Raw genomic sequence first — 25,000 nt, forward strand, 5'->3', positions numbered from 1 at the left:
GTGTATTTTTTTAAGCAGTGTATATACATACATACACACACTCTGATGTAGATGTCCTAACCGGCTTGCCAAAACTATAGTTTGTTGACAAGAAATGTGTTGAGTGGTTGAAAAACGAGTTTTAGTGACTCCAACCTAAGTGTATGTAAACTTCCGACTTCATCTGTGTGTGTGTGGTACCTGTCCACAATTTGGACACACCTGCTCATTCAAGGTTTTTTTTTCTTTATTTGTACTATTTTCTGGTACAAAGAGTGTACCAAGGGTGGCTACTTTTGCCCAGAGTGTGCAAAACTGTCATCAAGGCAAAGGATGGCTACTTTGAAGAATCTCAAATATAAAATATATATATTTATTTTTAAACACTTTTTTGGTTACAACATGATTCCATATTTCATAGTTTTGATGTCTTCACTATTATTCTACAATGTAGAAAATTGTAAAAATAAAGAATAACCATGGAATGAGTTGGTGTGTCCTAACTTGAAGTTTAACACTCACTCACACAGCTTTTAATACTGTTAAAGCTTCAGGCATTATAGATGAGTAAGACTATAGGTTAAAAAAAAATAACTGTCTCTATGGATACAAAGAACAGAGCTTTTTATTCATTTTTTTTGTCCAACAATGTTATGAAAACGCTAACCATCTGTACCGTTTTAGATAACTTCACACACACAGGCCTACACACTCCCTCCCACACCCGTTATACTCTTGCTCTCACACACACCACATTCTTGCGTATACAGCCTAAATTTTTTAAGCTTCTCTTTTTAGTAGCCTATTCCTTTTCAATCCTCTTTTGCCCATACACATTTGTGCCTAGTCAGTATTCAAGTTATCAGGTTGCTAGCTAGGTAACATGACTAGCTAGCTAAACAATGTAGCTTGCGTGTAGTTTTTAAAAACGACTCACGACATGCGCACAAATCCGCAACAGAAAGAAAAAAACATAGCTCCGGTAATATTGGACATAACTTTTTACATGATTGTGGCTGGAGGCACACGGTCTTCAACGATGTCTCTAAATGCCCAAGCATTGACCGTAACTGTGTTCCCTGTTGTGCTATGCCCTTAAAGGGTTCTGTGTAGGAAACACGTGTGCTTAACCTCTTGAGTGAAGGGGGCAGTATTTTGATGTTTGGATGAAAAACGTACCCAAATGAAACTGCCTATTTCTCAGGCTCAGCGTCTAGAATATGCATATAATTGTCCGAATAGGATAGGAAACACTAAAGTTTCCAAAACTTTCCAAATCTTGTTTGAGTATAACAGAACTGATATTGCAGGCGAAAACCTGAGGAAAATCCAACCCTGAAGTGCTGTTTTTCCTGAAAGCTCCCTGTTCCATTGCCTGCCTTCACTCTATTTAAAGGGATATCAACCATATTCCTTTTCCTATGGCTTCCCTGTGGTGTGAACAGTCTTTAGACATAGTTTCAGGCTTTTATTTTGAAAAATATTGAGAAAGATCACATCACGTCATTGTATGGCTGGGTGCCAGCAGCGTTTTGCATGCGCAACAGCTTGGAGCAGACATTTTCTCTCTCTCTCCTATCGAAGAAGCTACAGTCCCGGTTGAAATATTATCGATTATATTTTGTAAAAACAACCTGAGGATTGATTCTAAAAAAAAAACGTTTGACAGGTTTCTACGAACTTTACGGATACTATTTGGAATTTTCGTCTGCTACATCGTGACAGCTCGAGCCTGTGGATTTCTGAACATAACGCGCCAACCAAATGGAGCTATTTTGGATATAAAAATAATCTTAATGGTACAAAAGGAACATTTATTGTGTAACTGGGAGTCTCGAATGCAAACATCCAAAGATAATCAAAGGTAAGCGATTCATTTTATTGCTTTTCTGACTTTCGTGACCAATCTACTTGGCTGCTAGCTGTTTAATGTTTTGTCTACTGAGAGAGATGTCCTTACATAAACGCTTGTTATGCTTTCGCCGAAAAGCTTTATTGAAATTTGACATGCCAGGTGGATTAACAACAAGCTAAGCTGTGTTTTGCTATACTGCACTTGTGATTTCATGAAAATTTAATATTTTTAGTAATTTAATTTGAATTCGGCGCTCTGCAATTCAGCGGAGTGTTGACAAATGATCCCGGTAACTGGATGGGTGCATCAAGAAGTTTTAAATTATTCCGTGCGGTGAAGAAATGGAATACTAGATTAACGGCGACCCATAAATTCTTGCTGCGATTTAAATATGGCATGGGTTAACGCATTATTAATCCCTAATTAATTTACATTCACAGCCTGGGGTTGATCAAGAGAAAGAGTGGAGAACACACACACAGATGTCTCTGTGGATCTCAGTTTGTGATTGCTGTGGCACCTTTCTCTCTCTTTACAAAGTAAGACTGGCAGTTTCAGAGTAGAGTCAGACACCATTGTTTAAGGCTTAAGCGGAGTTAGTCACTGCAGCTCTAATCCAATCAATTTACTGCTTTGGCACTATTTCAGTTCCACTTTCATGAAGTGTGCGTGTACCTGCATGCGTATTGATCAGTGACGCACTACGCTCCATCGACCTCCAGTCACTACTTTTACCTCGGGCATTGTGTTAATAGGTAACACAGGCACATTCAGACTACTACTTGAAACCCAAGCCAAGGAGACACACAGTAGATTACATTGGCCCTCTCCAACCATTGCATCCTGTACCCCTCTGCGTACCGTTGCCCCGGCAACCTTTGTGTACCCCTGATCCAAGATCAATCTAATTGGCGTCTGCCAGCCCCCCCCGGATCCAATCAAAATCACTGGATGGAGAGCAGGTACATTGAATTCGGAAAATATTCAGACCCCTTGACGTTTTCCACATTTTGTTACTTCTCAGCCTTATTCTAAAATGGATGAAATATTTTTCTACACACAATACCCCATTATGACATTTTTTGCTAATGTATTACAAATAAAAACGGATATCACATTTACGTAAGTATTCAGACACTTGACCTCCCGAGTGGCACAATGGTCTAAGTAGCTGTGCCACTAGAGATTCTGGGTTCGAGTCCAGGCTCTGTCGCAGCCGGCCCGCGACTGGGAGACCCATGGGACGGCGCACAATTGGCCCAGCGTCGTAAGGGCTAAGGGAGTTGTTCGCTGGCAGGGATGTCCTTGTACCATCGCACACTAGCGACTCCTGTGGAGGGCCGGTCACACTGCAGGCTTACACAGTCGCCAGATGTACAGTGCTTCCTCCAACGCATTGGTGCGGCTGGCTTCCGGGTTAAGTGGGCATTGTGTCAAGTGTGGCTTGGTTGGATTGTGTTTCGGAGGATGCACTGCTATCGACCATCACCTCTCCCGAGTCTGTACGGGAGTTGCAGCGATGAGACAAGACTAACTACCAATTGGATACCACAAACTTGGGGAGAAAAAGGTGTAAAAAAGTATATATATAGATATGACACTCAGTACCTTGTTGAAGCACCGTTGGCAGCTATTACAGCATTGAGTCTTCATGGATATGACGCTACAAGCTTGGCAGACTCTCTCAGGAAGGATAGGGAGTATCGCTGCATAGCTATTTTCCAGAGATATTCGGTCGGGTTCAAGTCCGGGCTCTGGCTGGGCCACTCAAGCACATTGAGACTTGTCCCGATGCCAACTCCTGCTTTGTCTTGGCTGTGTGCTTCGGGTCGTTGTCCTGTTAGGTGAACCTTCGCCCCAGTCTGAGGTCCTGAACAGGAGCAGGTTTTCATCAAGGATCACTGTACAATGCCATGACGCTGAAAAACATCCCCACAGCATGATGCTGCCACCACCATGCTTCACCTTAGGGATGGTATTGGCCAAGTGATGAGCGGTGCCTGGTTTTATCCAGACGTGACGCTTGGCATTCAGTCCAAAGAGTTCAATCTTGGTTTCATCAGACCAGAGAATCTTGTTTCACATGATCTGAGACTCCTTTAGGTGCCTTTTGGCAAACTCCAAGAAGGCTGTCATTTGCCTTTTACTGAGGAGTGGCTTCCGTCTGGCCACTCTACCATAAAGGCCTGATTGGTGGAATGCTGCAGAGATGGCTGTCCTTCTGGAAGATTCTCCGAACTCCACAGAGGAACTCTGTCAGAGTGACCATCGGGTTCGTGGTCATCTCCACCTCTTAGTCATGGCCCTTCTCACCTGATTGCGCAGTGTGGCTGGCCGGGCAGGCCAACTCTAAGAGTCTTTAAGAATGATGGATGCCACTGTGTTCTTGGACTTTCAATGCTGAAAAAATGTTTTGGGACCCTTCCCCTGTGCCTCGACACAATCCTGTCTCGGAGCTCTACGGATAATTCCTTCGACCTCATGGCTTGGTTTTTGCTCTGACATGCACTGTCAACTGTGGGACCTTATATAGACAAGTGTATGATTTCATAATCATATCCAATCTATTGAATCTTCCACATGTGGACTCCAAGTTGTAAGAACATCTCAAGGATGATCAGTGGAAACAGGATGCACCTGAGCTCGAGTCTCATAGCAGATGGTCTGAATACTTCCTTAAATAATGTATCTCTGTTTTTTAAATGTAATAAATTTACACAAATTTCATAAAACCCGTTTTCACTTAGTCATTTGGGGTTATTGTGTGTAGATTGATGAGGGAAATGTTTTATTTAATACATTTTAGAATAAGGCAGTAATATATAACAAAATGTGGAAAACGTAAAGGGGTCTGAATATTTTCTGAACGCTCTGTATAAATAAAGGAATGGATGGATGTCTGAATAAATGCCCCTTGTCGTTTATTGACTGCTGTTTGTTATCTCCTGCATGTTAGAAGCCGTGTGTGTGTGTGTGTGTGTGTGTGTGTGTGTGTGTGTGTGTGTGTGTGTGTGTGTGTGTGTGTGTGTGTGTGTGTGTGTGTGTGTGTGTGTGTGTGTGTGTGTGTGTGTGTGTGTGTGTGTGTGTGTGTGTGTGTATTGGCATGTCTGGGTGTCTGTATAGGGCTTTTGTGCAAGACAGGAAAGGTCATTATGTGCTTGTGTGTCTGCTCGCTCTGTGTGTGTCTGTCAGGTGTCTTTGTGTGTGTGTGCGAGTGAGACGGCTTCGGCTCTATCAGATTACACTATTATTGTCTCGGCTACCTCTGCCATTAGACAGACCGAACACCCTCCCCTCTCTTTGTGTGGAATCTACCCAAAGTGCATTGTTGCTCTCTCCATTGAAGCTAGTCAACCGCGTGATAGGTCTCCTTCAGACCCATCATATCCCTTTCTAGAACAATACATGCTCATTTAGATTATTTTAGTCTAAACTACCTACAGTTGACTTGACAGTATGTGGTCCATGTGAGAGTCGAACCCACAACTCTGCGGTGTTGCCAGCACTATGGTTACCAACCAACTTAACCATAGCAACCACCATACTTGACATAGAAGTCCCTATGGATAAAGATATGCTTACTAATCGCTTGGGTAAAACATGAGCCTTCCTGGAAATTCTGATTATGCATCTCCTATCGGAGGAAGTAAAAAGAAAAGTGCGATGCCAGACACGAGCAAACGAAGCATAAACAACATTCTGAAGTCTCCCTACCCGGCATAAACTAATGCATCAAATTAAATTAGCTCCCGACTAACAATCAATTAAACGGAACGGCAATTATACATTTATTCATCCAATGAAAGAACAATGAATTCTCATTGTAAAAAGGCGGGTTGGTTTTGAAATACTCGACTGTAATCAAATTCTAACTCTCCTAATCAGAAGACATCAATCGCGCTGTCCAAAGTGATTTGAGGGAACGTGCCCTGTTCGCCGTTTTGGGCAATGCTTTAAGCAAAAAGGCATCCTTCAATATTTTATTGTCAAGGAAACAAATTCTTGGTTTGGTTGCTGCAATGGCAATCCATCAATCTTCATAATCTTTCAAACTAACAAGAAGGATTTTCCTTATGTATAAAAACAGTCTATTGTGTCTCTACACTTCTGGTTCCTAATGAGTTTATCAGATGTTCAGCTGACTTTCATTTTAGTCAGTTCTCTAGTGCTAGTTTTCAAACTCAGCGGTCTTCTAAGGATGAAAACCATAGCTTGCCTGACACTCACACAGAAGAACTTGAAATACAGTTTTGTAGTGTAATAATATGCTATTTAGCAGACACTTTTATCCAAAGCGACTTAGTCATTCGTGCAAACGGTTGACGTACATATGGTCCCGGGAATCAAGCCCACTATCCTGGCGTTGCGAGCGCCTTGCTCTACCAACTGAGCGACAGAGGATCGCCTCAAGTCCCTTTGCCTTGAATCTACGGTAGAGATTTAATAAGCTTCAAACGACATGTAACTGATGCCAACTGGAGTGTTGCAAATTCAAAATGGATGAAATGAACCCTCTATAGAATATGGTAGTTACCACAGCCACAAAGTCAAAATGGTCTATCGTAAATAAAATCATACATTTTTGTTTTAAGGTTAGGTTTAGGCATAAGGTTAGCAGTGTGGTTAGGGTTAAGGATACACCGTAAATTGTAGAAATAGGCAGGATTTATGACTTTATGGCTGTAATAAATAGTGACAAACAGCACTGGAGGGTTCCCGGTTAACAATCCCTTTTTATGATGAATCTTGGCATCTTCTTGGTGATTTCTCTCGGATGAATTCATCTGCCAAGCACGTCTTGACGGTGTTGTGACTTGGAGTTGACATCTGTGTGTTTCGGGATGTCTCTCTCAACTCTCTCCTCGTATATAGAGACTCAGTCGTAGCTGGCTGTGATGTCACCATTGCTTCCGGTCTCTGTTTTGTCACTTCCCCTCAAATAAACTTTCAGGACATCTAATATGCCCAGCTGGCTCTGTCAGAAGCACCCGTCTGAAGGAGGGAGTGTGTGTGTGTGTGTATGATTGTCTCGGTAATAGCACCAGGCTGTGTGTGTCCTGATTGCGATCACAGTGAAGGTTAGATCGGCAAGATTGAGCAGGTTTTTTATTAAGATGTGACACTCACTGATCAGGCTCTGTCTGGGTGTAATCAAAAAAAGTACACACAAAGGCACACACACTCGCATAATACTGGTCTATGGGTCATCTTTCTACGGGAGACATCTCGTAAGCAGGTCCTGTGTACCTACAAAGTCATAGATCAAGAACGGCAGCATTCTGTTGTAGGGTTTTATTTTAGGGGCAGCGATCTATACTGCCCTCAACACTGCTCCATGCTCCCTTTTACCGTTCCCCTCTCAACACTGCTCCATGCTCCCTTTTACCGTTCCCCTCTCTTACTCTCCCTCTGGTTTCTTATTTAAATTGGTCCACTCACGTTTCTACCTGCTTCTCATTCTCTTTCCCCCCTCCGCCTCCTCGCTTCCTCCAATCACTCTCCCGCACGCGGTCCTTCGCTTCCTCCTCCGCTCTCTCGCTTCCTCCTCCGCTCTCTCGCTTCCTCCTCCGCTCTCTCGCTTCCTCCTCCGCTCTCTCGCTTCCTCCTCCGCTCTCTCGCTTCCCCCTTCTGTCTCTCTCTCTCTCTCAAGCTCCTCCGCTTCCTCCTCTCAAGGTCATGTTTCTCCCTCATCTCACCACTGAATCAGTATGATGTGCTGTCAGTGGCAGGCTGTCATTGCTGACCCTGCACAGTTACCCCCTCTGAGATATATATACATTAACATACAGACACACAAGGTGGTGACCCCATGGTTGTCATGGTGATGGCTGAAACACATATGCACACACTTGAGTGTGAGTGAGATCATCAGCTGACATGCATGCTGCCCTGTGTAAGGGCTGTGTCCTGATGTTGTGATATGTCCTGAAGTCCTGACGCTTTAGAACAGTGGACACCAACTGGTCGATCTCCAAGGCATTTCTAGTTGATCGCCAAACATTTCACACTGTTTGCGGTTGGCGCACCTGATTCAGCTGCCCTGCGCGCCTGGTAGGTGGAGTGTTCCGAATTTGAACCATTTCGTGTGTCTGAAGGTACAAACTCTGCCTTCCCGGTGGGCCCAGAGAGCAAATCAAGTGCACTATAGGCTTGCCGCTGGCCAATAGGATGATTCAGATTACCGTGTCTGCGGTAATGTAGCAGGCGTAAAATAAATTTACAGCAAAATTGATACTGTGAGATTTTTAAACTTTTCAAACCAGACTAGAGAGAGACGCTGTTTTTATGAGTGAGTTCATGTTTAAATATTTACTCACTTTGTATTCAACACTTTTATAAGCCATGAAATGGTGTTGAATACAAAGTGTTGACAGTGCTGAGTAAGAATTTAAACATGAACTCACTCATCAAAACAGCGTCTCTCTCTAGTCTGGTTTGAAAAGTTTAAAAATCTCACAGTATCAATTTTGCTGTAAATTTATTTTACGCCTGCTACATTACCGCAGACACGGTAATCTGTATATACGTTCTTCATACTTCCACTAAGGCTACATCCAGCACTGCAGCAGTAATGAATGAGTAGGAACGTGTATCGTTACGCTTGTGTTATTATTAGCGACTTGAGTCTTTTTTTATATCGAGGAATATCTCACTTTTTCTGTTCATAGGCGTAACAACATTCATTTGTGCATGAGGCTCAAATAATGCGGTGCAACTCGAGTTTCGCCATCAACTGGAAGACTGTGTCCCTTTTTAGTCGGTGTCAGTGGATAGGCGGACCCTCCGTCTGCTGCCCTCTGCCTCCACTGAGACTGACCGTCAGATGCAGGCTCCATCAGCCCAGTAAAATAAAAATAGAAGTATTTATACTGAACAAAAATATAAACGCAACATGCAACAATTTCTACGATTTTACTGAGTTACAGTTCATAAAGGAAATCAGTCAATTGAAATAAATTCATTAGGCCCTAATCTATGGATTTCACATGACTGGGAATGCAGATATGCATCTGTTGGTCACAGATACCTTAAAAAATGGTAGAGACATGGATCAGAAAACCAGTCCGTATCTGGTGTGACCACGATTTGCAGCGCAACACATCTCCTTCACATAGTTGATCAGGCTGTATATAGTGGCCTGTGGAATGTTGTCCCATTCCTCTGCAAAGTTGCTGGATATTGGCAGGAACTGGAACATGCTGTCGTACACATCGATCCAGATCATCCCAAACATGCTCAATGGGTAACATGTCTGTTGAGTATGCAGGCCATGGAAGAACTGGGACATTCTCAGCTTCCAGGAATGGTGTACAGATCCTTGCGACATGGGGCCGTGCATTATCATGCTGAAACATGAGGTGATGGCGGTGGATGAATGGCACGACAATAGCCTCGGGATCTCGTCACGGTATCTCTGTGCATTCAAATTGCCATCGATAAAATGCAATTGTGTTCGTTGCCCGTAGCTTATGCCTGCCCATACCATAACCCCACCGTCTCCATGGGGCACTGATCACAACGTTGACATCCGCAAACCTCTTGCCCACACGACGCCATACAACAAGGATTCATCTGTGAAAAGCACACTTCTCCAGTGTGTCAGTGGCCATCGAAGGTGAGCATTTGCCCACTGAAGTCTGTTACGAGGCCAAACTGCAGTCAGGTCAAGACCCTGGTGAGGATGACAAGCATATGGAAGATATTCCCTGAGACGGTTTCTGCACATAACCTAGGGTTATGCAAACCCACAGTTTCAACAACTGTCTGGGAGGCTGGTCTCGGACAATCCCACAAGTGAAGAAGCCGGATGTGATCCTGGTCTGGCTTGGTGACGTGGTCTGCGGTTGTGAGGGCGGCAGTTGGACGTACTGCTACATTTTCTAAATCGTTTTTAGAGAAATACGTTTTTTTGTGTGTTTGGAACATTTCTGGGATCTTTTATTTCAGCTCATGATACATAGGAACGACACATTACATGTTGCATTTTTGTTCAGTGTGAATGTATGCAACTGTGCCTCACCAGTAGTACAACAACTTATCTATTACTGGTGTGATTATATAGCCTCAAATGTAGTAATAAATGGTCCAAACAACAATGCATTGGCAGGGCAATTCGAACAAAGCCAATATGTGTTGATAATGTATTGGGCCTATAGCCTAGTGCACAAACCTCATTGCTACAGTACTGTTTTTAATAGGTAAATGTAGCTTAGGCTTTCATATTTAAAATCATGTAAAGAGTAGATCTCAGCGTGCATTTTGACTCACTTGTGGTCTGGACTCAGGAAAGGTTGGTGACGACTGTTTTAGGATCTCTCCTTTTCTTGTCCTCTTTAGGTCAGTAGGTAAAGCATGGCGCTTGGAACACCAGCATAGTGAATCATATGTATGCACGCATGACTAAGTCGCTTCGGATAATGTCATTTAGCAGATGCTTTTATCTCCTCTGAGTCAGATGGACCAGGTTAACTCATTTCATCTCAACATAGTATTTGATGTCCTGACAATTCCACGTGTTCTTTAACGTTGTTTGTCTCCACATTTTATCACGAACTGTACTGCAGGGCACATGTTTTGCGTGCCTAATATTTGAATTGGCATTCAGCGACGTGTGTGTTGCATAAATGTTCCAGACAGTACAGTATGTAGAAGCTCCAGGAGAATCCACATCGTTTGGTCTAGACCAGGGATGGGCAACTGGCGGGCTAGTCGAAATGTTGTGTGTCAACAGTTTTTTTTTTTTTTTTTTTCGAAATGTCAGTCAATGATAGTCACTCAATTAGCCCATGTCAGACAAACATTTTTAGATTAGTAAATTAGTCTAGTGGCCAGTTATCTTAACTTGTAGTACTCAAGGTCGTTTAGAGCCCGGGGGGGCCCCATTGACTTATTTACTCTCTCACTCGGATATCATATTAAAGACTGGAGCAACTGCGGCCCCTCATGAGTTTTTTTTGTGGCCCCGACCCCCATCAGTTGCACATCTCTGGTCCAGACGATCTAATACATTTCTCCTTCACAGAGACCATTTCTGGGGGAAAGCAGTGTGGATTAGGAGTATGTGTGTGTGTGTCTCTAACATTAGCTAGTGAGAGACAGGCCCGTGCTGTGTGTTCTAGGGTTGAGCAGGGCCAGCAGTGAAGCGACTCTCTGACTCTGTGTGACTGACCGAGTCCGCTATATTTCTGTCCTGTCGTCGTCTCCCTGTTCTCACAACTCTGCTATTGCTGCAATTTCAGCTCTTTCGTCAGGACAGCGCCAACACCACCATGAATAATTGACTGAGAGGTGTGTGTGTGTGTGTGTGTGTGTCAATTAAGACAACCTGCTCATATACTGAACAAAAATATGAACGCAACCTGTAAAGTGTTGGTTCATTACCTTATGCTGCAGGCAATGAAAGGCCACTCTAAAATGTGCAGTTATGTCACACAACCCAATGCTACAGATGTCTCAAGTTTTAAGGGAGCGTACACTTGGCACGCTGACTGCAGGAATGTCCACCAGAGCTGTTGCCAGAGAATAGGTTTTTTATTTCTCTGCCATCTCCAACGTTGTTTTAGAGAATTTGGCAGTATGTTCAACCGGCCTCACAACCGCAGACCACATGTAATCACACCGGCCCCAGACCTCCACATCCGGCTTCTTAACCTGCGGTATCGTCTGAGACTAGTCAACCCGATAGCTGATGAAACTGTGGGTTTGCACAACCAAAGAATTTCTGCACAAAGTATCAGAAAACGTCTCAGGGTAGCTCATCTGTGTGCTCGTCATCATCACCAGGGTCTTGGCCTGACTGCAGTTCGGTATCGTAAACGATGCATATCTGTATTCCCAGTCATGTGAAATCCATAGATTTAGGGCCTAATGAATGTATTTTACTTGACTGATTTCCTTATATGAACTGTAACTCAGTCAAATCCTTGAAATGATTGCATGTTACGTTTGACATTTTTGTTCAGTGTACGAACACACACCTTTGTTACTATGTGTTTGTGTGTGTTTTGCGTTCCTGTCCTTCAAACCGCTAGCCACTGACTCTCTGACAGGAACGAACTGTACCGTAGGAAACGGAAAAATCTAGAACACCGCAACAGTCAATATCTGTAGCAGCAGGGGTAACAACACAACGTGTCTACCATCAGTATCTGTAGCAGCAGGGTTAACAAAATGTCTACCGTCAGTATCTGTAGAAGCAGGGTTAACAACATGTCTACCGTCAGTATCTGTAGCAGCAGGGTTAACAACACAATGTGTCTACCGTCAGTATCTGTAGAAGCAGGGTTAACAACACATCTACCGTCAGTATCTGTAGCAGCAGGGTTAACAACACAACGTGTCTACCGTCAGTATCTGTAGCAGCAGGGGTAACAACACAACGTGTCTACCATCAGTATCTGTAGCAGCAGGGTTAACAACACAACGTGTCTACCGTCAGTATCTGTAGCAGCAGGGTTAACAACGTGTCTACCGTCAGTATCTGTAGCAGCAGGGTTAACAACACAACGTGTCTACCGTCAGTATCTGTAGCAGCAGGGTTAACAACACAACGTGTCTACCATCAGTATCTGTAGCAGCAGGGTTAACAACACAACGTGTCTACCATCAGTATCTGTAGCAGCAGGGTTAACAACACAACGTGTCTACCGTCAGTATCTGTAGCAGCAGGGTTAACAACACAACACGTCTACCGTCAGTATCTGTAGCAGCAGGGTTAACAACACAACACGTCTACCGTCAGTATCTGTAGCAGCAGGGTTAACAACACAACGTGTCTACCGTCAGTATCTGTAGCAGCAGGGTTAACAACACAACACGTCTACCGTCAGTATCTGTAGCAGCAGGGTTAACAACACGTCTACCGTCAGTATCTGTAGCAGCAGGGTTAACAACATAACGTGTTTGCTGGTTCTCTTTCTGCATTATAGCCAGGATGTCTTTGGTATGTTCTTAAGTCCAGCGCTTATTGATTTTGAACTGGGCATGTGGGCTCCAGCGCACTCTCTTGCCCCAGTGTGGGTCTGTGTGAAGGATCATACTGGCTGACTGATACTGCGTGTCAGAGAGGGGAGGAGGTACGTGGTGAGAGGGCAAGTGTGGGCGGATATAGAATGTGAAGAGAAAGGGGGGTTAGAGGGAGCATGAGGGTCGGATGACAGGAATGAAGGGAAGGGATTGAGGGGAGCGAGAGAGCGGGGGGCAAGATGCAGCAGGAGAAGTAGAGGTGAAGGACAATTGATGGGATTTTGGCAATCTCCCGACTTGTTCATAATGACCTGGCTTGATGAGAAACCAATCAGATTCCTCCCTGGGGGGGGGGGTGATGGGGCGGGGTGTGCGCGCGCACACATTTGTTTGTCAGCGGTGCGCATTTTGCATGTGTGTGGGCATGCGAGAGTCCACAATCTGTTTTTTTGTGTGAATGAGTGTTTCTCATTCCTGAATTTCACCCCAAAAGACTTACGGCTTTAGTTCCTCGTGATAATCTAGTCTGTAAGAACAGTGGCGGACGTCCCTTTACTGCCATAGGGTAGGATAGAACAGGGTAATTCGGGTGGACGAACTAGGACAGTGAGGCCTCAGGGCTATAACAGAAGCTCACTCATCTGGGTTCTCATAGCACGGACACATGTTCATCACGGTTGAGTCCACTGAACAGTCAAAGCTGGAATCTGCATAAGGCGAGTCGGCGCCGCTGTTCGACCCAGCGCCTTTTGTTATTGTTTTAGTTTTTGTTGATGAAACTGAGAGGAACATCCAGAATCGTGGGAGGGAAAAATGATCAGTACATGTTCTGCTGTTCTATTGCAAGGACATCAGAGGGGGGGAAACATGTTTGTTTTGAAGTAACTATATATACAGAAGTATGTAGACACCCCTTCAAGTTAGTTGATTTCATCTCAACCACACCCTTCGCTGACAGGTGTATAACATCGAGCACTAAACCATGTAATCTCAATAGACAAACATTGGTGATAGAATGGCCTTACTGAAGACCTCAGTGACGTTCAATATGGGACTGTCATAGGATGCCACTTTTCCAACAAGTCAGTTCATCAAATATCTTACCTGCTTGAGCTGCCCCGGTCAACAGTAAGTGCTGTTATTTTGAAGTGGAAACATCTAGGAGCAACAACGGCTCAGCCGCGAAGTGGTAGGCCACACAAGCTCATAGAAACTTGACCGCTGAAGCAAGAAATGCGTACAGATCGTCTGTCCTCGGTATCAACACTCACTAACGTCAACACAATAACTTTTCGTTGGAAATCCATTTCATGAAGCTCCCATGGCCGAGCAACCACACACAAGCCTAAGATCACCATGCGCAATGCCAAGTGTCGGCTGGAGTGGTGTAAAGCTCACCGCCATTGGACTTTGGAGTGATCAATCACGTTACACTATCTGGCAGTCTGATGTAAGAGTCTGGATTTGGTGGATGCCAGGAGAGCGCCACCTGCCCCAATTCACTGTGTCAACTGTAAAGTTTGGTGGAGGAATAATGGTCTGGGGCTGTTTTTCATGGTTCGGGTCCCTTAATTCCATTCCAATTCCAGTGATGGGAAATCTTAACACTACAGCATTCAATGACATTCTAGATGATTCTGTGCTTCCTACTTTGTGGCAACAGTTTGGGGAAGGCCCTTTCCTGTTTCAGTTTGACAATGCCCCCATGCTCAAGACATCAGTACAGAAGTGGTTTATCAAGATCGATGTGGAAGAACAGAGCCCTGACCTCAACCTCAACCTCTTTCGATAACTGGCCCAACACTTTAACCACTAGGCTACCTGCCGCCCCAGGTATTGGAACGCCACCTGCAAGCCTAATCGCCCACCTTCAGTGCCCGACCTCACTAATGTTGTTGTGGCTGAATGGAAGCAAAGTCCCCGCAGCAATGTGGCAAGCCTTCCCAGAAGAATGGAGGCTGTTATAGCAGCAAAGGGGGAACCGACTCCATTAAAGCCCATGATTTTGGAATGAGATGTTCTACGAGCAGGTGTCCCCACATACTTTTGGTCATGTAGTGGATCATTCCACAAAGCAGCAGTTAAAAACCATCTGCTTTCTTCAAAATTCAATAGAAAGACCTTAATTACAGTTTCTCAAACACCAGTTGTGGGTGATCAATTCATCAACAGCTTCTTCTACCACAGAGTCTGCTACAATACCCAAACGTTTCCTCGAATTCTCAACTAGTGTTAAGTTTAGAAGTGCAATAACCTATGTTGAACCGTCTGCGATCAATACTGCATGTGGTGTACAGAAGTTGAATACCACGTCTGCACAATCACTGTTCTCTTCTTGCCAGTTAGTGATCCTCCCGATGTGGATTGAAAAGTAAAGAGGGATTCTTTTTTTCTGAGGTACTAAGCAGCCCTGCTCAGAGCGATGGAGTGCTCAAAGAGGACTGAAGTTCAGCCCAGAGGGAGCGAGAGACAGAGGTGAATTGAGAGATTCAAAAACCGCTCTGGGGGATGAAGAAATCGACGCAAACGCCCACACAACTAGAACAATATGGATAGAGTGTGTGAACCGCCGCTGACCTCTACGCTTTTTAAACATCATTTGAAGAGTTGGTTTGGAGAGTGTACGGTTTGCACATTTTTTCTTTGATTTTGATTGTAGTTTTTGATTGCACATTCTGGTAATTCTATTCATTCCAGCTCAGTTTTACTATCTGGTGTTTTATTTTTATGGTCCGTCCTTGAAGATAAAATCATTTGAAACAGTGTGCTGACTGTGACTGGTCTAAAGTATGTGTCCAGCCTGATTTGGACTAGTTTCACTCTGTGCTCATCGGAACTGAGTACCAGGGCCTCAAATGTTCTACTGCTTGAGTTCCTGTGCCTAATTTACAAAGAGTACCGGCACCTATTTCAGTCGAGCACCGACAGTTTGACTTCCTGGTACATGCTTTTCTAGCCTCCATGGCTCTTTATTAAAGCCAGTCTGGCGGTCTGTCTGGCACCACCTGCTCTGGTCTGAGTAGTGCTACTTGTATCACTTACAGCAGGGGTCATGTCTGATTCATTTTACTCCATAGGCTAAAACGTCTGGTCCATCGCCCTAATGGAGGAGAGACGGTGAGAGGGGACACAAATACTAGTAATGGGGGGGGGGGGGGGTTGACACCGTTACATATCGGTATATTGTTTTTGACAATATATCTTGTAGTTTTGACTGTCGCAACAAGAACTCCAATATTTTTTTGTTCGTAGCTTGTTCTCCCATCTTCTTTTTAAACAGGGAGACGATTAGTTTTCAGCACTTATTTACATGATTGTTGGATTCTAACTTGAAGTATCCTTATTCATGTTCCCATATTAGAGCTGGGTGTATGGAAATGATTCATGTTACCATATTAGAGCTGGGTGTATGGAAATTATTCATGGTAGCATATTAGAGCTGGGTGTATGGAAATTATTCATGTTAGCATATTAGAGCTGGGTGTATGGAAATGATTCATGTTAGCATATTAGAGCTGGGTGTATGGAAATTATTCATGTTAGCATATTAGAGCTGGGTGTATGGAAATTATTCATGTTAGCATATTAGAGCTGGTTGTATGGAAATTATTCATGTTCCCATATTAGAGCTGGGTGTATGGAAATTATTCATGTTAGCATATTAGAGCTGGGTGTATGGAAATTATTCATGTTACCATATTAGAGCTGGGTGTATGGAAATTATTCATGTTACCATATTAGAGCTGGGTGTATGGAAATCTACTGAGTGCAGAAAGTTTACATTCTATCGGATCTTATTGTCAAATCTCATGTATCCTTATGGAGAGATGCAAAGAGTAACCAGTCCGGTTTCAGTCGGTGATGAGGTTGGATAGCCGTGGATTAGGGAGGAGTGAGGAATGTGGGCCGAGGTCAGGTCAGATGCAGTGAGAAGGAGCAGTCACCACTTAAGTTCCTGCCTAGCAACAGAGATGTATTGGCTGTCTAGAGGTGCTTAGAGGAGACACCGAACTAGAAGGAGGGTATAAATATATGTGCCTGTGCAAACATGTCTTTGTCTTATGCAGCTGTTTGATCCAGTGGGTGAATAAACTTGGTTTTAGCTTTGACTAGTGAGTTTTACGCTGTTTGTTCAGAACCAAACAGGATCTAAGCTAGTTTTTCTCATGGCTCTCTCTTGTCCCTCTGCAACAGACATATGTTGAGAAATCTGTTTGGAATACAGTACAATCATGAGAATCACAGTGCCCATCGTACCTAAGTATCATGATAATATCATATTGTGAGGTCCCTGGCAATTCCCAGCCCTAATGAACACCAGATCTGACATAACATACCATTCTCATTTGCCGAATGATAATTTGCTGATAAAATGCTGGGTTTTCAGTGTAGTCGTAAAAAATAAATTCAAGAGAAGGTTGTTTGAGTATAAGAGATGGTGTTATTCAGCACATGTAGAGGAAATCAAATCTCCTCTGTTTACCCTTCTCCCCTCTCCAACATGGTCCCCCTCCTCCTCCCCTGCTTTATCCCTCCTCCTTCGTCATCTCCTTTTCTCTTAAATGCTTGACTTCATTTTCCCCCTACCTCTCCGTTTTCCCCTCTCCCTCCCTCCATCCTACTTCCCTCCCCTCTCTTTTTCTTTTCCCCTCTTTTTTCTCTCTTAATCGCTTGACTTCTGCACACTCCTCCCGACGCCATCTTGTGTGTCTTAATTAAAAGGCAGACAGGCTGCTAAGGAATAAATGGAAAGAAGGAGAGGAAATTAATGAAATGAAATTAATGAGTTTGTTAATAACACAATAAAGGCAGCTGTGTTTTACCTTCACAGCTTAATTGCGGCCCCTGATTGTGTTTTGGACCTATTTTTATTCAAACAGCGGGCCTGATAAACTACGTTAAGTGTGTGTGTGTGTGTGTGTGTGCGTGTGCGTGTGCGTGTGCGCGCGTGCGCGTGCGTGCGTGTGTGTGTGTGTGTGTGTGTGTGTGTGTGTGTGTGTGTGTGTGTGTGTGTGTGTGTGTGTGTGTGTGTGTGTGTGTGTGTGTGTGTGTGTGTGTGTGTGTGTGTGTGTGTGTGTGTGAGCGAGACAGCTGGGCAAGGGCTCATTCATGTTAGGGTGTTGTCATGCTGAAAGGGAGGGCAAAGTGTGGGAGGGTCGGTGTTGGTTGAAGTAGTAATGACACATTATGCGAGTCAAATACATGTAGCTGTTTGTTGTGTGTGTATGCGGATGTGTGATAAAACAATGAGCCATTAAACCCAGCAAGGGGCCACGCTCCAAACTCTGCTCATCCTTCTCTCTACCGGAGCAACATTCCCTCATCAGACAGACAGGGTCACCCCCCCCTCCACCTATGCTTTTGTTTCTCCCTTGGGAACGGGGCCCACTTGTGGGCATCCTTACACCCCTGGTCTACGTAGGTCATAGGTGAACTTGAGTGCACTCAGGGGAGACGGTAGCATCTCGCCGCCCGAGAAGACCTCTGTCCATATGTTAGCCTGGCCCTGTGTGTGCTACTAGCCTTTTGACCTTTATCTTAAAGTGTTTACACACTCTGAGACACACACACACACACTCTAAATGACTTATTCACAGATCTCTCCCTCAGCTCCAGAGCTGTGATAATCCCTGACCTCCTCTCCATTGATCTTCACAAAGACTAGCTGACAGACAGACCACCAGGCCCACAGCCCATACAATGTGGAATCACTACGTCTAATACTGCTACGATTATTACATGCACTGTGTCTGTCTGCCCCACTGCACATTCAACCAGGCTAAAGACAGATTTAGAGCTTCCAGACGTAATTGCAATATTAAAGCTGAATGAACCCTCCCCCTAATTTAATTTTTGGATCAATAAAAAGATGTCTGTTTCTTTGTTGGAATAACCAATGTAAAGCTGCCTGCACTATTCTCCAGTCCTTGATAAATGGTGATAGTTAACCAACATACTTAGCCAGATCAGACATACACTCTTTTATTTCTATGCTATTGTGTTTTCGTTCTTTCTCCTTTTGGAGGAGGTCCTGATGGGTATGATGGTTGTGAATCTGAACCTGTGGCGTCTGAACTCTTAGAACTGAAAGTGTCACAGCACACTTTCAAGGCTGTCCTCTTCTCACCTTATCCTTGAATCAATTACCCTGCCCTGGAAATCTGACCAATCAGGGTCAGAAGCTTCCATCTCCCGGTCTCGTCGTTTGACGTGGAATCCATTTGTCAATGTTTGGGGCCGTTTCTGGGTCACGGGCTTAAAGAAACTGGTCCGTTTGAAATAATGATACATTTTAGCTTCTGTTTTATCCTCTTGGAGCTCATTAGGAATCGACAGCTTTAAAACGGGTCTGTTCGACTGGGGTTGGTGCGTAAGAAAGTGAGATGGGCGAGTGTGTGCACACTTTTTCATAATGCTTTCCGCGGCGTGAATACAAGCGACGCCATTTGCATATATTATTGAATATTTGAGAATGTCAATTGGGAGGTAGCGCGTCTCATTGTATTACGGCTGAGGTCTTGAGGTACGCTTTGCTGGGTTTTCAGTTTTTACAATTTCCTTCCTTCAGTGTGTTCTTTTTGTTTAATTTTTCTCTCAAGTTTTCCTCGAGTCAAACATTCCCCGTACGATTCTTCTCAACTATTGCTCAAGGCGTAGACATGCTACTTCCTCGTATGTGTTGTGTGCAACAACAAGGCCGGTGGATGACATTGGATATTGCCGTTGGAAATCACGAGAAGTGGGGCTTCACTTAAAGCAGTACGACGTGTGCATAATCGTCCACTGTGAGACAAAACGAGGGGCTTCGTCTTTGCCTGGCCCATCTTCAATCTCGGCAATAGTATTTTTAGTCAACATATTTGATGGGCTAGAGCTGGACCAACACACACACACACATAAACACACACATATGGAGCTAGACCAACACACACACACACACACAAACACACACACACACACATGGAGCTAGACCAACACACACACACACACATATGGCAGAGCTTCTGTCAAAAGGAGCATCTCCGATTGGATCTTATTTCGCAGGCGCTCAACCTGAAATTGCCATGTAAATGACTGAGACCTGCCTCCCTGCTGTGTCTCTCTCTCACACACACACACACACACACACACACACACACACACACACACACACACACACACACACACACACACACACACACACACACACACACACACACACACACACACACACACACACACACACACACACACACACAGAAGTACAGTACACACAAACAGACACAGGGTTCTAGGGTTATTTACTGCTGCACACTGTGCCCATCTTGCCCTCTTTGTCTCCTGCGATGAGTAACACCTGTGTGAATGTGTGCGCTGGGCCGTGATGGTGATCACGGGTGGCTTGAGATCACTCGGCATTGGACACCACGGATGACTGCTGACACACGCGACTCTGACACCGCATGCACTGGAACACACACACACACACACACACACACACACTGACAGGCGCACTCCAATCAAATTGTATTTGTCACATGCGCCGAATACAACAGGTGTATTCGACCTTTTGACCTTACTTACAAGCCCTTAACCAACAATGCAGTTTTAAGAAATAAATACATAAATACAAGTAATAAATAATTAAAGAGCAGCAGTAAAATAACAACAGCGAGGCTAAATACAAGGGGGTGCTGTTAGAGTCGATGTGCGGGGGCACCGGTTAGTCCAGGTACTTGACTAAACAGACACTTGTAAAGAAATCATCTCTTATTTTCAGACTTCAGTAATACAATGGGAGACTGGTGAGGCTCGGAGTGTTTTGCACGTGTGTGTGAATGCTCAAGCATTTGCTGACGTGTACATGTTTGAATGGTGTCAGAAGGTAGGGAATGATGTTCATATGTGCTGGTGTTTGTGTATGGGGGGGGGGGGGTGATCAATGTTCCCTAACAATAAGATTCTGCACTGAGCAAATTTCCGGTCCGCTGAGCGTTTACTGTGAACACCGCTTATAGTTACAGTTGTAACGGTGGTCAAGTAGGCTACTGTGGCTATTGTATCGTAATGTAGGTCTACCAGAGTGGCCTACCATCAAAGCCAATGAAGGAAATGCATCCCATAACATTTGAACATGAATTAGCTGTTGTATCATTCAGCCTACAGTAGCAGCCAACGTGTGGTTTTCAATGTAAAAAAAACATGCAGGGTGTAACTTGCTTATCCACTTATTCAGACAAGGTGACGGAACAGGTTGTGTAGTTTGCTGCAAGAAACCACTTTACAAAATAAAATGCAGAATTATTCCCATTATTACAGAGAATCAGACAAATTATGCTACCCTCTGCTGATTGGCTACTTAGCTTAAGCCTGTCTCAAATTACAACACTTCCCCTTTAAGACCAACGTGCTCTTTACCTGACTCTCTTTTAAAGATGGCTAGAAATGTACACGTTTTGTGCTCTTGTAGGAAGCAATCACTCCCCTATTGCCGACTACAAATGATCTATAACTGGGCTAATAACTCACTAACTAGCAAAGGATATGAACAAAATGTGCGCACGTGGCTACATGCAGCTCTCCCTTTGATCTCAAAACAAGCGCATCTACTCACGACCGCTCATGCTGTAAACACAGTCCAGTTAAAAGTAAATGGTACAGATCCACATATGGCAATGGTCTATTTGCATATAGGGCTGCTGCAACTCTGATTTGGTTTTGGCGCACATTTGTGTGTGTGTGTGTGTGTGTGTGAATGGCATAAGTAGTGAGGAAGTGTGCGTGCGTGATCAGACCTGGTTGTGAATGTGAAACAAATGGCCCGGCTGCCGGGCTAAATGGAAGCAATCCATCAGAGAGACGGGACACAAACACACCCCGGAGATGTCATAGCCAATCCCTCCTCAGACACAAGGCTAGATCTGATGTAGAGGGATAAGATGAAGGGGAAATATTGAATGACGCACACACATTGACTCGGCCCAAAGACGACAGGGACCCCTGCCACGTGGTTAGATAAGAACACTTATCAAATGAAAAGATGCTTTAAAACGGGAAACTGATAGATGGATGAGGGAGGCATGAACAAATGAATGGAGCGTAGAGGGGGGGGGGGCAGAGCCATTTAGCTAAGATGTGCAGTCCAGGACTCGGTTCATAAGAACATGGAGCTCTCTTGATAATCTCTAATCCAATGAAGGGACTGAGTTAGACTGAGGGATGGAGGAGTAGAAGCAAGGGACAGATGGGTCTGGAAAGCAATAGATGAATGGAACGTTGAATGAAGGTCGAGGGGAAGAGGGGGATATCACAAAGAGGCCCTTCAGTGAGCAGGGACTGCATGGGATGGCTGGGGCTGTAGCCAACTGAATGACTGGTACTGATGAGGAATGCTATACAGAAAGGGAGTCGGAAAGGGCAAGATGGGGAGAGAAAGCGAGATGGAGAGAGGGTGGGAAAAGGTAAAGCGAGAGATGAAGAGCATGATAAGGACTGATGGAAAGTTTGAGAGAGAGGGAGCGAGAGAACCAAAATGAGTGCATCCCTCTTTATACTGAAGTCCCCGGTAATTGTTTAGTGTGATTAGGATGGAGAGAGGGATGAGAGGAGAAAGAAGAGCGGTGTAATATCCTGTAATTGAAGCCCTCGTCTGCCATCATCCCATTGTTCCACCACACGCAGATAAGCCCAGGGAAATGAGAGACGGGGGGGGGGGTAGTGGGAGGAAGAAAATGTGAGGCATAGAGGAGGCTGTGACAAAGGGAGGGAGAGCGACTGAGTGGGTGGATTTACATTAGTAGATTATGTCTAGCGAGATCTATCTCTCATCAACATCCGATTTGAAACTTTTCTCAGTGTTTACTCTAGCCTTGGATGTGTTTTGTCCAAAGCCACAATTCTGCTTCATATTATAAACTGGGTGGTTTGAGCCCTGAATGCTGATTGGCTTACAGCCACGGTATATCACACCGTATATGAGGGGTATGACAAAACCTTTATTTTTACTGCTCTAATTGCATTGGTAACCAGTTTATAATAGCAATAAAGCACCTCGGAGGTTTGTGGTATATGGCCAATATACCACACCTCCTTGGGCATTATTGTTTAAATGAACAGAGTTCTGTGGTTTGCATGGTGCTGTGAGGTCACCTAGGCAGACATGTACATGTACATTTTGTAAATATTTAAGCATTTGTAAGCGTTTAAAAAATATATAATAAGCTTTTTATTTTTGATAAATCTGTTTTGTTCAGATAAATATTGCGGTCTTCAATGTCAAAGTTACGACGTTCAGTCCGTTTGCCTTTCCTGGCTAGCGGGATGGCTAATGTAACGCAGCAGCAGCTCCAGGCTTTTTTGTTTCACCTGCGGGTTAGAAGGTGGAGACTGCAGTGTCTGAGATGTCCGAGAGGCAGAGGGACTGTTCCTGATCGCTGCTGACGTGTGGTTGATTTTCTGCCGCTTTACTGCAGCCGAAGCATCACCCAGGTGGGTTCTGCACTGTCTGCGACGGAGGATCGGCTCCCTTACGGAGGATCGGCTCCCATACGGAGGATCGGCTCCCTTACGGAGGATCGGCTCCCTTACGGAGGATCGGCTCCCTTAAGGAGGATCGGCTACCTTACGGAGGATCGGCTACCTTACGGAGGATAGGCTACCTTACGGAGGATCGGCTCCCTTACGGAGGATCGGCTACCTTACGGAGGATCGGCTCCCTTACGGAGGATCGGCTCCCTTACGGAGGATCGGCTCCCTTACGGAGGATCGGCTCCCTTACGGAGGATCGGCTCCCTTAAGGAGGATCGGCTCCCTTAAGGAGGATCGGCTCCCTTAAGGAGGATCGGCTCCCTTAAGGAGGATCGGCTACCTTACGGAGGATCGGCTCCCTTACGGAGGATCGGCTCCCTTACGGAGGATCGGCTACCTTACGGAGGATCGGCTACCTACGGAGGAACGGAGGATCGGCTACCTACGGAGGATCGGCTACCTACGGAGGAACGGAGGATCGGCTACCTACGGAGGATCAGCTACCTACGGAGGAGAGGCTACCTTACGGAGGATCGGCTACCTACGGAGGAACGGAGGATCGGCTACCTACGGAGGATCAGCTACCTACGGAGGAGAGGCTACCTTCGGAGGAACGGAGGAGAGGCTACCTACGGAGGAACTGGGAACGTCGGACAAAGCCACGGGCCTCGATGAAGAGCTCCTGGCTTGTCCGACAGACTGGCTTTCTCCCTGGCTGTACTGTACCATCAACACACCCTCCTCTCAAGCCATACTGACTGTACCAGACTGCCTCAACTCCATTCGTTTTCCACCTTTCATTTGTTGTTCATTGATGAATTATGTATTTTGTTAACAAGAGGACCACAATGGAAATGCGTTTCTAAGCTTTTTTAGTTTTATCCTCTATGATTTTTAAATGCATTGTATCCACGTGTGGTTGTATAGATGTTGTTTTTATTGTCAAATGAATCATATCACATATGCGTATGGTGTTGCACAATTGATTAATGTCAGTGATTTAACAAACGTGTGGCTGTTTTTAAAAGCCTTTCATGTTCAATTCGGCTCCGAGAGCAAAAGGTCTGTCTACGGGTATTAAGGTCATTCTCACAGGGACATGAGGTGTGGCAGAGCCGTTGTCTTTCAACTGTACCAGTCAGAGGGAGGTATATACGGTGTAGGTGTCTGTGGGAGACATCTCCTGAAAGATTTTCATCTACATCCGTCTCTTTACACTAAGCAAGTATCTCTCCTGGACTTAGTTTGTGTCATCAAAGTAGAGTAGCATAAAAGACCGAGATGAGAGGTGGGGGAGGTGAGTTAGAGCAGAGGTAGGGAGGAGAGAAACAAGGAGTCTGGGAGAGGTGATATAAGTAGGTTTCTTAAACTTTAAACAGCATCTCCCTTCAGAACCTGTGTGTGTGTGTGTGATAGATATCAATTCAAGGGGCTTTATTAACATGGGAAACATAACATTGCCAAAGCAAGTGAGGAAGATAATAAACAAAACAAATGAAAAATGTACAAATGGTTAAAGTACAAAAGGGAAAATAAATAAGCATAAATATGGGTTATATTTACAATAGTGTTTGTTCTTCACTGGTTGACCTTTTCTTGTGGCAATAGGTCTCTCTCTCCCCCCCTCCCTCCCCCAGGCTGCTTGGAAAGGCCTTTGATCAACATGATGACGTCTTGCTGCAGCCGTCCTCTTTG

At 44.7% G+C, this 25,000-nt stretch overlaps 1 protein-coding gene across 1 annotated transcript in view; it reads left to right on the forward strand.

Annotated features, from left to right (window-relative positions):
• The window catches only part of LOC124012194 (ephrin type-A receptor 7-like), a 210,918-nt gene that overhangs the window by 109,847 nt on the left and 76,071 nt on the right, over window positions 1-25,000 (forward strand). Inside the window, exon 4 of the mRNA XM_046325672.1 lies at window positions 23,633-23,994. Coding sequence (XP_046181628.1) covers window positions 23,633-23,994 — 362 coding nt within the window. The remainder of the gene's footprint in view (window positions 1-23,632; window positions 23,995-25,000) is intronic.

Source organism: Oncorhynchus gorbuscha, linkage group LG24 (assembly GCF_021184085.1).
Source record: "Oncorhynchus gorbuscha isolate QuinsamMale2020 ecotype Even-year linkage group LG24, OgorEven_v1.0, whole genome shotgun sequence".
Taxonomy (NCBI): Eukaryota; Metazoa; Chordata; class Actinopteri; order Salmoniformes; family Salmonidae; genus Oncorhynchus; species Oncorhynchus gorbuscha.